At 36.4% G+C, this 14,565-nt stretch overlaps 1 protein-coding gene and 1 long non-coding RNA gene across 3 annotated transcripts in view; one reads left to right on the plus strand and one right to left on the minus strand.

Moving 5' to 3' along the window:
* LOC107569383 (uncharacterized) overlaps positions 1-5,972 on the plus strand; it is a 19,899-nt gene extending 13,927 nt beyond the window's left edge. Inside the window, exons 2-3 of the long non-coding RNA XR_001606894.1 lie at positions 1,480-1,483; positions 5,962-5,972. This is a non-coding gene — a long non-coding RNA (uncharacterized lncRNA). The remainder of the gene's footprint in view (positions 1-1,479; positions 1,484-5,961) is intronic.
* The window catches only part of LOC107569382 (paralemmin-2-like), a 21,178-nt gene extending 10,526 nt beyond the window's left edge, over positions 1-10,652 (minus strand). The window contains exon 1 of one of the 2 annotated variants that reach the window (XM_016255460.1): positions 10,435-10,652. In XM_016255460.1, the coding sequence (XP_016110946.1) occupies positions 10,435-10,556 (122 nt within the window). In that variant the 5' untranslated portion in view covers positions 10,557-10,652. Of the gene's footprint in view, positions 1-6,378; positions 6,597-10,434 lie in introns of those variants that run through there. The other variant, XM_016255459.1, reaches the window with a different exon arrangement.
* Positions 10,653-14,565: the final 3,913 nt, after the last annotated feature.

The following is a 14,565-nucleotide window of genomic DNA, read 5'->3' on the forward strand; positions in this document are numbered from 1 at the left end:
GAGCCGAACCCCCATCCTGTTCCCATGACAACACAGAGATTGACTGCTTCCTGTCCAGTTACCCAGATGTCAGATCTGAATGGCTGTAAGGGGAATCTCTAGGACTTCTGCAGTCTTCATATTGTGTCTTTTCTACTGTAATTATGAGACGACAACATGGAGATTCAACTCTGAGGTGGTCTTAGACTCAGAAATGACTTGCTTCTAAGGTAATGCTCAATAGGGCAAAATGTGTGACTTTGTTGACAGCAAAATATTGCTTAAATGTACCTCAAGATTCTCTTGCTAAATGTAGAAGAAAATAAAAGTGCTCCAGGTAACAGAGGCTAAAATTAAATTGCACATGAAATGAACAGAAACACAAAAACACAAACCAAAAAACATACACACACACACACACACACACACACACACACACACGTGGTCTTAGACTCAGAAATGACTTGTTTCTAAGGTAACGCTCAATAGGGCAAAATGTGTGACTTTGTTGACAGCAAAATATTGCTTAAATGTACCTCAAGATTCTCTTGCTAAATGTAGAAGAAAATAAAAGTGCTCCAGGTAACAGAGGCTAAAATTAAATTGCACATGAAATGAACAGCACTGATCTAAACCCCAAAAACACAAACCAAAAAACATACACACACACACACACACACACACACACACAGCAACTTATTTTATTTCAGCTAGCTGCCAAGGCAAAATTTAAAAACTAAAACTAAAAACTGAAATACAATTATTAAAAACTACACTACTGGTCAAAACATTTTGGAATAATTATGATTTTTTTTTTTTATTGTTTTTAAAATTAGTCTCTTATTTTTTAAATTAATCTCTTATTTAGTCTCATTTATTTATGAAAGTACAGTAAAACATTAATATTGTGAAATATGATTACAATTTAAAATAACTGTTTTCTATGTGAATATATTGTAAACTGTAATTTATTCCTGTGATCAAAGCTGAAGTTTCATTACTCAGTGTCACATGATTTCTTCAGAAATCATGCTGATTTGCTGCTCAGGAAAAACAACAACCAACCCACCAACCAACCAAACAAGCAACCAAACAAAAACCCTCTTACTATTATCAATGTCCTTTCGTTTTTCAAAAACATTTAAAAATCTTAATTAAAAAAATTAGAATTGACAAAAAATAAAATTACTAAAACTTAAACATTAAAATAATATATTAATACAAACTTGAATGGTAACTGCAATAACACTCAGGCCCAAAGACTTTCTGAAATACTGTGTATTCCAAGATGACTGACTCAAAACGGAGGAAGAAATTCAGTAGCTCGTGATATGTTACTAGGTCTTAGTACAGTAATAGCAGTCAGTCTTATCCCTAACCTTAATTTAATGTTTATTTTCATGTCTCCAGTGCAAGAGGAGCGACCTTACACTTTCTTTTCACCATATTAGGAGCTCATATCACACCGTTGTATAAACAGTGCGTGTGCAGATGTGTCAGGGAGGTGCTTTATGAGTGAGTTAGTATCATGTCAACACCATATTTTTCCTGGAAAACCTGGTAGTTAAAGCTTTACTTTAGACTCAGTGGCTGGGACGTCTTCTGTAATGATAAGTTTTTAGGAGAAGTCTGTCCTCGCAAGAGATGCACTGCTGTTCAGCCCAGGCTATAGTTAAAACCACCAGAGCTACAACCAAAACCATTTACTGTAAGCTTCTAGTTCTAGCTTTCTTTCTTTTTTGAAGCAGGCAGACATAACTTCATGCTTTGTGTTTTTAGTGTGATACAGCAATGTATCAGTTAGGCTGATTTGTTTAAGACGATATTTGCATATTTTTTAATTAAAGCCATCTGTTGATAATGCTATTTCGTCTGCTGACAGTCATACTTATACAAGTGTAGTCTAAAATACATTCCCACTCACCATCCTCTTTTTAGACCACAAAATGACAAAATTATAATTGAGACTTTTTTTTTTTTTTTTTTTAGCTTTAAACCATTGCTTCCCGGTTAAAATATGAAAAAAACCCCCAAAACATAAAAAAGTCATCTGGTCTGAATCAGGATAGAAATCTGCACAGATCAAACTCTGTTTACAAGTCAGTCCAAAACAGTTCAAAACAAATATGTGGGTGGATTTTGATGTGAGAGGAAAACAGGAGATGGACTTTTTTTTCACTGGAGGAAGCGTTATTATGGATTATGGACTCGTATTTTGGCCTGAAGAGACAGTTTAAAGTAAAAACGTCTTAGTGATGCATTTGTTTCTTATAAATATGCAGCTATTCACTGCTCAAGATGTTAATTGATGGACTGGAGTGGTGTGGATTACTGTGATGTTTTTATCAGCTGTTTGGACTCTCATTCTGACGGCACCCATTCACTGCAGAGCATCCACTGGTGAGCAAGTGATGTAATGTAATGCTACATTTATCAAAATTTGATGAATAAATAAAAACTCATCTACATCTTGGATGGCCTGAGGATGAGCACATTTGTAGCAAATTTTCATTTTTGGTTGTTCTTTTAGGATGAAACTATACAGAAAGTTGAAGTAGTAGTAGTAGTAGTAGTATACTTTATTGTCCTCAAGAGGAAAATTGTTATGGACTACATGTTGCTGCAGACATACAATAAACATATAAAAAACTAAATTAAATAAAATCAAGATGAACTCTTGTTCAGACTTCATTCTTCTTCATTCTTCAACTCTGGAAAATATGTCTTGAGTGCCCATTTATTTAGGAGAATCTCCTCTGCAGGGTACAGAAATAGCCAGCAGCCACTCCCTCAGTCTCCATAGTTCTGCCACGAGGCGGTTCTATCGCTTCATTCCTCTTGCCGTCCTGACAGAGAGATTTCTGTGCGAGTCTACCCTGCCCCATCACCCCCTCCACCCAGCAGCCCAGGAAATATCACCTGCCACACCCAACCAGCACAGCCACTCAATGATCTGAACAGTTGCCCTGTCCATTTGACTTTGATACGCTCAGTTGGAAAAAAAAAAAAATCATATAACTAAAAAGTGCTGACCAAGTGTTGACTGCTGATTTTAGAGATTAATTAGTATTAGAATTAGCATTACTATAGTATTTATTATTATTTTGAAAACAAATTGCTATTTTTATATTTTCATTTTTATTTTAGTTTTCATAATTTTGTTGATTTTGGCATTTTTATGAGCTTTTCTTTAATAATTTTTTTTTTTAATCATTTTAGTACTTCAACTCAAACTGACTTAACAGCTGTCAACAGTATTTCTAATTTTAATTTAGTTTAAGTTTTACCATCTAACACACACACACACACACACACACACACACACACACACACACACACACACACACACAGACAGGTTTGTTTTTGTGAAAAGTGGGGAGTCTCCATAGGCGTAATGGTTTTTATACTGTACAGACCGTATATTCTATTGCCCTACACCAACCCTACCCCTAAACCTACCCCTAAACATTCCAAACAGACATTCTAAGACAACATCCTGTGCAGAGAGGAAACACACCCTAGAGACTTAAAATCTAAACAATGAATTGGACGTTCCATGGATGACATCATTGAAGAGTAAATTAGCAATAAACTCGATGTAATTCAGAACATCCACTCATTACTTTCAAACAGAGCGTGAGGGCATCATCCACTTCAATCACAAACTAACTGATTACATATTCACTTCTGAGGACCAAAAGGTAGCACATAACTTACGTAATATGAGATTTCAAAATCCAAACATCTTCCAAACACTCCCACACAGCTCACTTGAATAAACTGAATAACAATTGATTCCATCAAAACCAGAAAACCAGTTAGCCCTCCAAACAGCATTTCAAACCCTTGAGATAACCAATCTCTTTGGGCTAAACTGCTGGTTTCTTCAAACATTCAGAGACCTTGAGACATTCAACTTCAGCCTTTTAAAAGAAATCAAAAGACCCTCCTGACCTGCTCTAAAAAAAGAAAAACTAATAACTTAACACACATACTAATACACTAAACCTTAATTAAGCCAACTTAGTTTCCAAAAACACCAATTTTAACAACAGTTATATTGGAATATTCCAATGTTCCGACATTTAGTGTTGGAATATTAACTGTTCCAGTGGTGATGGGAACTTCTGTACCAAATTAATGGGAAAAAAATGTGCATTTAATGACCATTAGAAAGCTATTTTATAAGTATATGCTTATGTGCAACTGTTTCTTGTTTATGCATAACATGTCCTCTTATTATATTGTAAATTGAATTCCCAATGCGTTCCAGTTTTGTTTGTGATTTGGTTCAGTTAATTAAGATACACTGCAACCATGGTTAGTATCACGTGTAGCACTTCTTGCACAATTTAGGTGGTTTTCTGTGCTAAAACATGCTGGCAATGCGCTAAACCATGGTAGCAAACTGTTAAACAATATAGAAATATTTGGCAACATGCTAAAACATACAAGCAGCAAGAAAAATATTAAAACATGTTAGAAACCTGCAAATCTTGCTAAAACGTTAACAATTCGTTTAAACATGAATAAGCTTCTAGAAACATGCTTAATGACGTCAACAGAACAAACTGGCATCTTCTAGAAACATGCTAAACATGCTAGCAACACTTAGCGACATGTTAGAATATGTTAACAAGTTCTAGTAACATGCTAGCAATTATTAACAGCCCTCAGCTTCATGTTCGAACATGCTAAAAGCCAACCCAGGCTCATTTGAAATACGTGCCTCTAAATACATTTCTGCAACACCGATATTATGTACCTTACTGCACGTTTCAAAGTGAAATGTGCAGATAGTGAAACCTATACATATGACGCTGGATATGTGACGCTAACATTCAAAATATCAGTTTTGAAATCTCGCAGCATGTTAAAATAGTTTTGAATATATAACATAATATTCCTCAAGCAATTGTGCGAAAATTAGGCTTTATTACAGTAATAGAAACTGTGGACCTGTAAATCATACTTTGTGTGAAAAGGAATAAAAGTTGTTGGCGTTTTACTGCTTATAGTGTTTATTTCAACTGGAAACTGCAGCGATTCGTATGTATAGGTATGTTTTTTCAGTTTTGCAGAAATGTATTTAGAGGCACGTATTTCGAATGATCCTAAGTTGCTAAAAGCAGTTGGTTGTCTGCTTTTAAAATTGGTTCAAACTTAAAATCTTTTAAATTCAAGATATTAAATCGTTTTTTTTCATACTTTCTGGACAGGCTTTTTATTAGATTGTAAATCTAATTCCCAATGTGTTACACTTCGATGCGATTCAAGCATATCAGCTCATTATCCTACACCACAGCCATGGTTAGTATCACTCCTCGCACGATTTAGTTGATTTTCTAGCACAAGTCACAACATCATGTTTTTGACGCAACAGTGCTGTTTGATTGTCAAAATATCCTGCTGCAGAGCAATCAACTGAAACACGCATTGGTTTGGCAATGCATCTCATATGAGGAACCTTAAAATGACATCTGGAGAGGTTCAAATACGGCTACCAGATGAGCTTGAAGGGAGCAGCTTTGAAGTTCTCATAATTAAAAGCAAATCTGAGCACAAATACAGATCCCACTGAAGTCGGGAGGAAATGACTCCAGTGTTTGGGACAGTGGTTGCTTAATGGATGCTGTTGCAGGAAATAAACATATAACCCCCAAAACATCCCTTATTTTCTAAGATGAGATAGAAAGTGGGGTCCCACTTTATATTAAGTGGCCTTAACTACTATGTACTTACATTTAAATGAATCATTTGGTACAATGCACTTATTGTGTACATACATGTTTTTACATTGTACTTATACTTTAAAAATGCCTGCATGTAATTACATCTGTAATTAATTTCTGTAACTACATTTATAATTACACTGTTGACCCATACACTGTGACCCATGTAAGGACACCTTAACCCACACTTAAACCTACCCATACCACCAAACCTGTCCCCAACCTCACCCGTTTCCCACCTCAATAGCAGCAAAAGTGTTTTGTAATATGAACACAAAAAGTACATTGTACTTATTTTTTGATGTACACTCTTAAAAATAATGGTGCTTCAAAAGGTTCTTCACAGCGATGCCATAGAAGAACCATTTTTGGTTCCACAAAGAAGCATTCAGTCAAAGGTTCTTTAAAGAACCATCTCTTTCTTACCTTTTTGTAATCTGAAGAACCTTTTTTCACCACAAAGAACCTTTTGTGAAACAGAAAGGTTCTTCAGATGTTAAAGGTTTTTTATGGAACCATTTAGACAAAAAGGTTCTTCTATGGCATCGTGAAGCACCTTTATTTTTAAGAGTGTAGGTACATAGTAGTTAAGGCCACTTAATATAAAGTGGGACCGAAAGTGGAAAGTAAACGCTGGGTTATTTTTCATCTGAAAACATTACTGTACCTGTGAATGGCATCTTCTAGTGTCTTGACGTGAAGTTCATCTTGCTCGACCTGTTTCCTCCGACCTTCATCTTCCTCTTGTGGCATTGCTGGTGTCCCCTGCAGAAGCCATCTCTCCCTCATGGCTTTAGACTGTAAGACAAAGACATTTTCTACAGTTAGGTAATTGAACTAGTTCATCGGTGGCCAACTTTGGCCCTGGGAAGCCACATTCCTGCAGAGGTTTGCTCCAACCTTGATAAAAACTAGCCTGCCTGTAGTTTTCTAGAAACTCTTAGACCTTGATTAGCTTGTTCAGGTGTGTTTGATTAGGGTTGGAGCTGAACTCTGCAGGACTGTGGCTCTCAGGACCGACGCTGGCCAGCCCTGATCTTAGAGGATTTATGAGGTGTTCATCACACACGTGTTTGGGATTGACAAAAGTCTTAGTACTGCAAGAGGTGTGAATCATGTACATAATACAGTTTGCAGGAGACAATCGGCTTTTCTGCCATATTGCACATTTCGCGGCAGTTTCAATGTGAAATGTCCAGTAAGTTGCCCTAAAACACACCACAGATGTTCACAAATACATTTACTGATGCGACCATGCAATTTTTACTTCCTATTTTAATGTGGGTTTGAGCTGTTTTATTGAACCATACAGTAGTTTCACCGTTTTCGTACTGTAGCGCTTCACCTCACAAGTGCAATGCCATATTGCATGAACTACCTAGCAAACCTATTTAGAAAACCCATACATATAAAGCTGTATATGTGACACTAACATTCAAAAGTATCAGTTTTCAAATCTCGCAGCATCTTAAAATTGTTTTGAGGTCATAACCTAATAATGCGCAAGGAATCATGCGAAAAATAGGCTTTCTTAATCGAAACTCGGGCCCTGTAAATCATAACTTGTGTAAGAAAGAAATAGAAGTTGAGTTTTACTGCCTCTAGTGTTCATTTCATCTGGAAACTGCTGCAAGTCATACGTATTGGTACGTTTTTGAGTTTTGCAGAAATGTAGCTAGATTTGTTTTTGTGAAAAGTGGGGAGTCTCCATAGGCGTAATGGTTTTTATACTGTACAGACCGTATATTCTATTGCCCTACACCAACCCTACCCCTAAACCTACCCCTAAACATTCCAAACAGACATTCTAAGACAACATCCTGTGCAGAGAGGAAACACACCCTAGAGACTTAAAATCTAAACAATGAATTGGACGTTCCATGGATGACATCATTGAAGAGTAAATTAGCAATAAACTCGATGTAATTCAGAACATCCACTCATTACTTTCAAACAGAGCGTGAGGGCATCATCCACTTCAATCACAAACTAACTGATTACATATTCACTTCTGAGGACCAAAAGGTAGCACATAACTTACGTAATATGAGATTTCAAAATCCAAACATCTTCCAAACACTCCCACACAGCTCACTTGAATAAACTGAATAACAATTGATTCCATCAAAACCAGAAAACCAGTTAGCCCTCCAAACAGCATTTCAAACCCTTGAGATAACCAATCTCTTTGGGCTAAACTGCTGGTTTCTTCAAACATTCAGAGACCTTGAGACATTCAACTTCAGCCTTTTAAAAGAAATCAAAAGACCCTCCTGACCTGCTCTAAAAAAAGAAAAACTAATAACTTAACACACATACTAATACACTAAACCTTAATTAAGCCAACTTAGTTTCCAAAAACACCAATTTTAACAACAGTTATATTGGAATATTCCAATGTTCCGACATTTAGTGTTGGAATATTAACTGTTCCAGTGGTGATGGGAACTTCTGTACCAAATTAATGGGAAAAAAATGTGCATTTAATGACCATTAGAAAGCTATTTTATAAGTATATGCTTATGTGCAACTGTTTCTTGTTTATGCATAACATGTCCTCTTATTATATTGTAAATTGAATTCCCAATGCGTTCCAGTTTTGTTTGTGATTTGGTTCAGTTAATTAAGATACACTGCAACCATGGTTAGTATCACGTGTAGCACTTCTTGCACAATTTAGGTGGTTTTCTGTGCTAAAACATGCTGGCAATGCGCTAAACCATGGTAGCAAACTGTTAAACAATATAGAAATATTTGGCAACATGCTAAAACATACAAGCAGCAAGAAAAATATTAAAACATGTTAGAAACCTGCAAATCTTGCTAAAACGTTAACAATTCGTTTAAACATGAATAAGCTTCTAGAAACATGCTTAATGACGTCAACAGAACAAACTGGCATCTTCTAGAAACATGCTAAACATGCTAGCAACACTTAGCGACATGTTAGAATATGTTAACAAGTTCTAGTAACATGCTAGCAATTATTAACAGCCCTCAGCTTCATGTTCGAACATGCTAAAAGCCAACCCAGGCTCATTTGAAATACGTGCCTCTAAATACATTTCTGCAACACCGATATTATGTACCTTACTGCACGTTTCAAAGTGAAATGTGCAGATAGTGAAACCTATACATATGACGCTGGATATGTGACGCTAACATTCAAAATATCAGTTTTGAAATCTCGCAGCATGTTAAAATAGTTTTGAATATATAACATAATATTCCTCAAGCAATTGTGCGAAAATTAGGCTTTATTACAGTAATAGAAACTGTGGACCTGTAAATCATACTTTGTGTGAAAAGGAATAAAAGTTGTTGGCGTTTTACTGCTTATAGTGTTTATTTCAACTGGAAACTGCAGCGATTCGTATGTATAGGTATGTTTTTTCAGTTTTGCAGAAATGTATTTAGAGGCACGTATTTCGAATGATCCTAAGTTGCTAAAAGCAGTTGGTTGTCTGCTTTTAAAATTGGTTCAAACTTAAAATCTTTTAAATTCAAGATATTAAATCGTTTTTTTTCATACTTTCTGGACAGGCTTTTTATTAGATTGTAAATCTAATTCCCAATGTGTTACACTTCGATGCGATTCAAGCATATCAGCTCATTATCCTACACCACAGCCATGGTTAGTATCACTCCTCGCACGATTTAGTTGATTTTCTAGCACAAGTCACAACATCATGTTTTTGACGCAACAGTGCTGTTTGATTGTCAAAATATCCTGCTGCAGAGCAATCAACTGAAACACGCATTGGTTTGGCAATGCATCTCATATGAGGAACCTTAAAATGACATCTGGAGAGGTTCAAATACGGCTACCAGATGAGCTTGAAGGGAGCAGCTTTGAAGTTCTCATAATTAAAAGCAAATCTGAGCACAAATACAGATCCCACTGAAGTCGGGAGGAAATGACTCCAGTGTTTGGGACAGTGGTTGCTTAATGGATGCTGTTGCAGGAAATAAACATATAACCCCCAAAACATCCCTTATTTTCTAAGATGAGATAGAAAGTGGGGTCCCACTTTATATTAAGTGGCCTTAACTACTATGTACTTACATTTAAATGAATCATTTGGTACAATGCACTTATTGTGTACATACATGTTTTTACATTGTACTTATACTTTAAAAATGCCTGCATGTAATTACATCTGTAATTAATTTCTGTAACTACATTTATAATTACACTGTTGACCCATACACTGTGACCCATGTAAGGACACCTTAACCCACACTTAAACCTACCCATACCACCAAACCTGTCCCCAACCTCACCCGTTTCCCACCTCAATAGCAGCAAAAGTGTTTTGTAATATGAACACAAAAAGTACATTGTACTTATTTTTTGATGTACACTCTTAAAAATAATGGTGCTTCAAAAGGTTCTTCACAGCGATGCCATAGAAGAACCATTTTTGGTTCCACAAAGAAGCATTCAGTCAAAGGTTCTTTAAAGAACCATCTCTTTCTTACCTTTTTGTAATCTGAAGAACCTTTTTTCACCACAAAGAACCTTTTGTGAAACAGAAAGGTTCTTCAGATGTTAAAGGTTTTTTATGGAACCATTTAGACAAAAAGGTTCTTCTATGGCATCGTGAAGCACCTTTATTTTTAAGAGTGTAGGTACATAGTAGTTAAGGCCACTTAATATAAAGTGGGACCGAAAGTGGAAAGTAAACGCTGGGTTATTTTTCATCTGAAAACATTACTGTACCTGTGAATGGCATCTTCTAGTGTCTTGACGTGAAGTTCATCTTGCTCGACCTGTTTCCTCCGACCTTCATCTTCCTCTTGTGGCATTGCTGGTGTCCCCTGCAGAAGCCATCTCTCCCTCATGGCTTTAGACTGTAAGACAAAGACATTTTCTACAGTTAGGTAATTGAACTAGTTCATCGGTGGCCAACTTTGGCCCTGGGAAGCCACATTCCTGCAGAGGTTTGCTCCAACCTTGATAAAAACTAGCCTGCCTGTAGTTTTCTAGAAACTCTTAGACCTTGATTAGCTTGTTCAGGTGTGTTTGATTAGGGTTGGAGCTGAACTCTGCAGGACTGTGGCTCTCAGGACCGACGCTGGCCAGCCCTGATCTTAGAGGATTTATGAGGTGTTCATCACACACGTGTTTGGGATTGACAAAAGTCTTAGTACTGCAAGAGGTGTGAATCATGTACATAATACAGTTTGCAGGAGACAATCGGCTTTTCTGCCATATTGCACATTTCGCGGCAGTTTCAATGTGAAATGTCCAGTAAGTTGCCCTAAAACACACCACAGATGTTCACAAATACATTTACTGATGCGACCATGCAATTTTTACTTCCTATTTTAATGTGGGTTTGAGCTGTTTTATTGAACCATACAGTAGTTTCACCGTTTTCGTACTGTAGCGCTTCACCTCACAAGTGCAATGCCATATTGCATGAACTACCTAGCAAACCTATTTAGAAAACCCATACATATAAAGCTGTATATGTGACACTAACATTCAAAAGTATCAGTTTTCAAATCTCGCAGCATCTTAAAATTGTTTTGAGGTCATAACCTAATAATGCGCAAGGAATCATGCGAAAAATAGGCTTTCTTAATCGAAACTCGGGCCCTGTAAATCATAACTTGTGTAAGAAAGAAATAGAAGTTGAGTTTTACTGCCTCTAGTGTTCATTTCATCTGGAAACTGCTGCAAGTCATACGTATTGGTACGTTTTTGAGTTTTGCAGAAATGTAGCTAGAGGCACGTATTTCCAATGAGTCTTTAGGTAGTTTAAAGGGGTTGGATGGGCTTGGGAGGCTGGGAGACCTGCTAAACCAAAGTCAATCACGTATTTACATTATTGTATGGATTGTTGCTTACCACAGAAAAAAATACTTTATATGTGCATTGTTTGACATATAAGTTCAGAATATACTGTAAATATCATGTGATGCCAGATTCTCATGTAAACTTGAATACATTTATAACCTGTCCAACATGAACAGCTGTTAACAAAGTCACCAGCTGTGGTTGAACTGACTCTGTGTGAGCTATGTGAGCTATGAGGTCTTTCAAGACCCCTTACGCCTAGTCATCACCTCCATGAAGATCAACCACAGGAACTCAGGACTGTTTCACAAGCTGCTGAAGGTATGCAGTCTTAGATTTCAAGACTTCCCACATGTTTGGCTTCAACAAACTCAGGCTGTTTTAAGACTGTTTTAAAAGCATTCATTTTCAGATCATCATAACTTGATGATTGCACTAAATTCTTGCTAAAAGCAGTTTTGTGTTTTATTGCATGACTCTCTGGGATACTTGATTGTAATTGGCCAATTATGACATTCTGCCAACAAATATATAGTGACCACTACACTGTATAATATTGTCTAAGGCACCACTTCCATACATAGCGCTGTTAGTTTCATTTCATTTGATCATGTATGGTCTGCCGGTCATTATTGCAAAATAAAGCTCTTCTGGGAGACACAAAGCCTTATTTTGAGCACCCTGTGGGATTATTTTGCAGTAATGGTTGGTTGCTTGTATATTATGCAATTACATTAAAGCTACTTGTTCTTGTTCTTGTTTATTTATTTATATAGCACCATTTAAAACACAACCGAGGTTGAACCAAAGTGCTTTACATAAAAAATACAAGAATAGAAACAAACATTGACAACATAAAACACCACATCGACATATAAAACACCACATAGATCATTGTATGCTACCAATATTAGATGTGCTTTCAACAGTTTCTTAAAAATTGACAGTGATTTGGCAGACCTGATCGGCAGGGGCAACTCATTCCAAAGTCTCGGCCCTATCACAGCGAAGGCCCAATCGCCTTTATATAGGCGATTTGTTCTAGACACTACAAGTAATTTTTGATTCTCTGATCGTAATGTTCTAGGAGGATTATATGGGATTAAAAGGTTTGGCAAATACAATGGGACCTGGTTGTTTAAAGATTTGAACACGAACAATACAATTTTATATTTAATTCTAAGATGGACTGGGAGCCAATTTAAAGAAACTAACACAGGGGTAATTGATTCATATTTCTTTACCTTTTTTAGTAACCTCGCCGTAGCATTTTGTACTGATTGTAGTCGAGACAAAGATGTGGCGGTGATGCCAGAATACAAAGAATTGCAGAAATCCAGTCGTGATAGAATAAAGGCATGGATTACTCTTTCAGAGTCTGAGTTTGTTAAGAACGGTTTAACTTTGGCTAATAAACGCAAATGATAAAAACCAGAGTTAATTTGCTTATCTAATTTTAGGTTATTATCAATTAGGAAGCCTAAATCTCTTACAGTTTTTTTCAAATATGGTGCCAGAGGGCTCGCATCTAATAATTTTTTTTGTGGAGTTATTTGGGAGGATAAAAACAATGACCTCTGTTTTTTCCTCATTTAGCATTAAACAATTTTTCGGTCCTTTAAACACTCTAGAAATTACTCAAATTAATTTGTGGAATGTCTGAATGGTAAATACATTTGCGTGTCATCGGCATAACAATGAAATGATACACCATACTTTCTAAAAATGCTGCCCAGAGGGAGCAAGTATAAAGAAAAAAGTATAGGAGAAAGGATAGAGCCTTGCGGAACCCCCCAAGGAAGATGTTTTTTAACTGAGATTTTATTATTATAATTAACTGAAAAACATCTATTGCTCAAATAGGACTGAAATCATTTTAAGACTGTACCCTTTAGCCCTACTGAATGTTCAAGACGGGAGATGAGGATGTTATGGTCGATCATGTCAAAAGCTGCACTCAAATCAAGCAACACCAAAACAACATAATCTCCTTTGTCTAAGGCCAGGAAAATCTCACTTAACACTTTCAATAATGCTGTCTCATTGCTGTGGGCTGTTTTGAACCCTGATTGAAACCTTTCTCCTAAAGAATTTTCACTTAGAAATGAGAGCAGTTGTTGCAATACAACTTTTTCTAAGATTTTTGAGGCAAAGCACAGCTGAGAGATTAATCTGCAATTCTGCATTTCATCCTGAGCTAAATTTGGTCGTTTTAGCTGAGGTGTCACCACAGCATGTTTAAACTCTAGTGGACATATTCCACTAGACAAACTTTTGTTGATCAAATGTGCTAAACTCAGTGATACGCAATCAAAGGTCTGCTTTAACAAACGACTAGGTATGAAATTATTTGCACAGAATGTAGGTTTCATTTTTTGCACAATATCCTGCAGCATAGTCGAAGTAATAGGATCAAAAACCCTCAATTCAGCAGTGCAAGCAGGATAGTCAGATGGATCAGTTTTCACCAGAGGAATCTGCGCACGTTGATCAGCAATCTTTTGACTAAAAATTTTTTGAAAGTCCTCACAGGAAATAACTGAGGACTTTTGATACACATTACTCAAAGGTTGAATTACAGAATTAAGGACACGGTTATTATCATTTAGCCAAGGATTTATCTTTAATTTATGACTTGTAGGTCTTAGTGGGGCAATGCTATCTAAGATGTCCTCACAAGTTGATTTTAATAGAATCCAATGATCATCGGCATTTAAATGCTGTAGAGGTGTTTCCAGCATAGATATATTACATTTTGTTTTAAACAGCGCAGAAAATTCTACATGGGAAGTACTACTTAGTCTCCTTGACCAGCACAAAGAGTCTTCTAGATAAACAGGTTGAATGGCAATAAAAGTCTTAAAAAGGATTGGCATATGATCAGAGAAATTAGTTTCACAAACAGTTACGTCATCAACTTGCAAATTATGGATTAAGATCAGATCTAACATATGGCCTAATTTGTGGGTGGGGCTTTTTACCCATTGCTGCAAATCGAATGACTCAATCAAATTTATAAATTCACTTGAAAGCATGTCATTGCCACAA

Source organism: Sinocyclocheilus grahami, unplaced genomic scaffold, assembly GCF_001515645.1.
Source record: "Sinocyclocheilus grahami isolate Dianchi unplaced genomic scaffold, SAMN03320097.WGS_v1.1 scaffold1341.1, whole genome shotgun sequence".
NCBI classification, from domain to species: domain Eukaryota; kingdom Metazoa; phylum Chordata; class Actinopteri; order Cypriniformes; family Cyprinidae; genus Sinocyclocheilus; species Sinocyclocheilus grahami.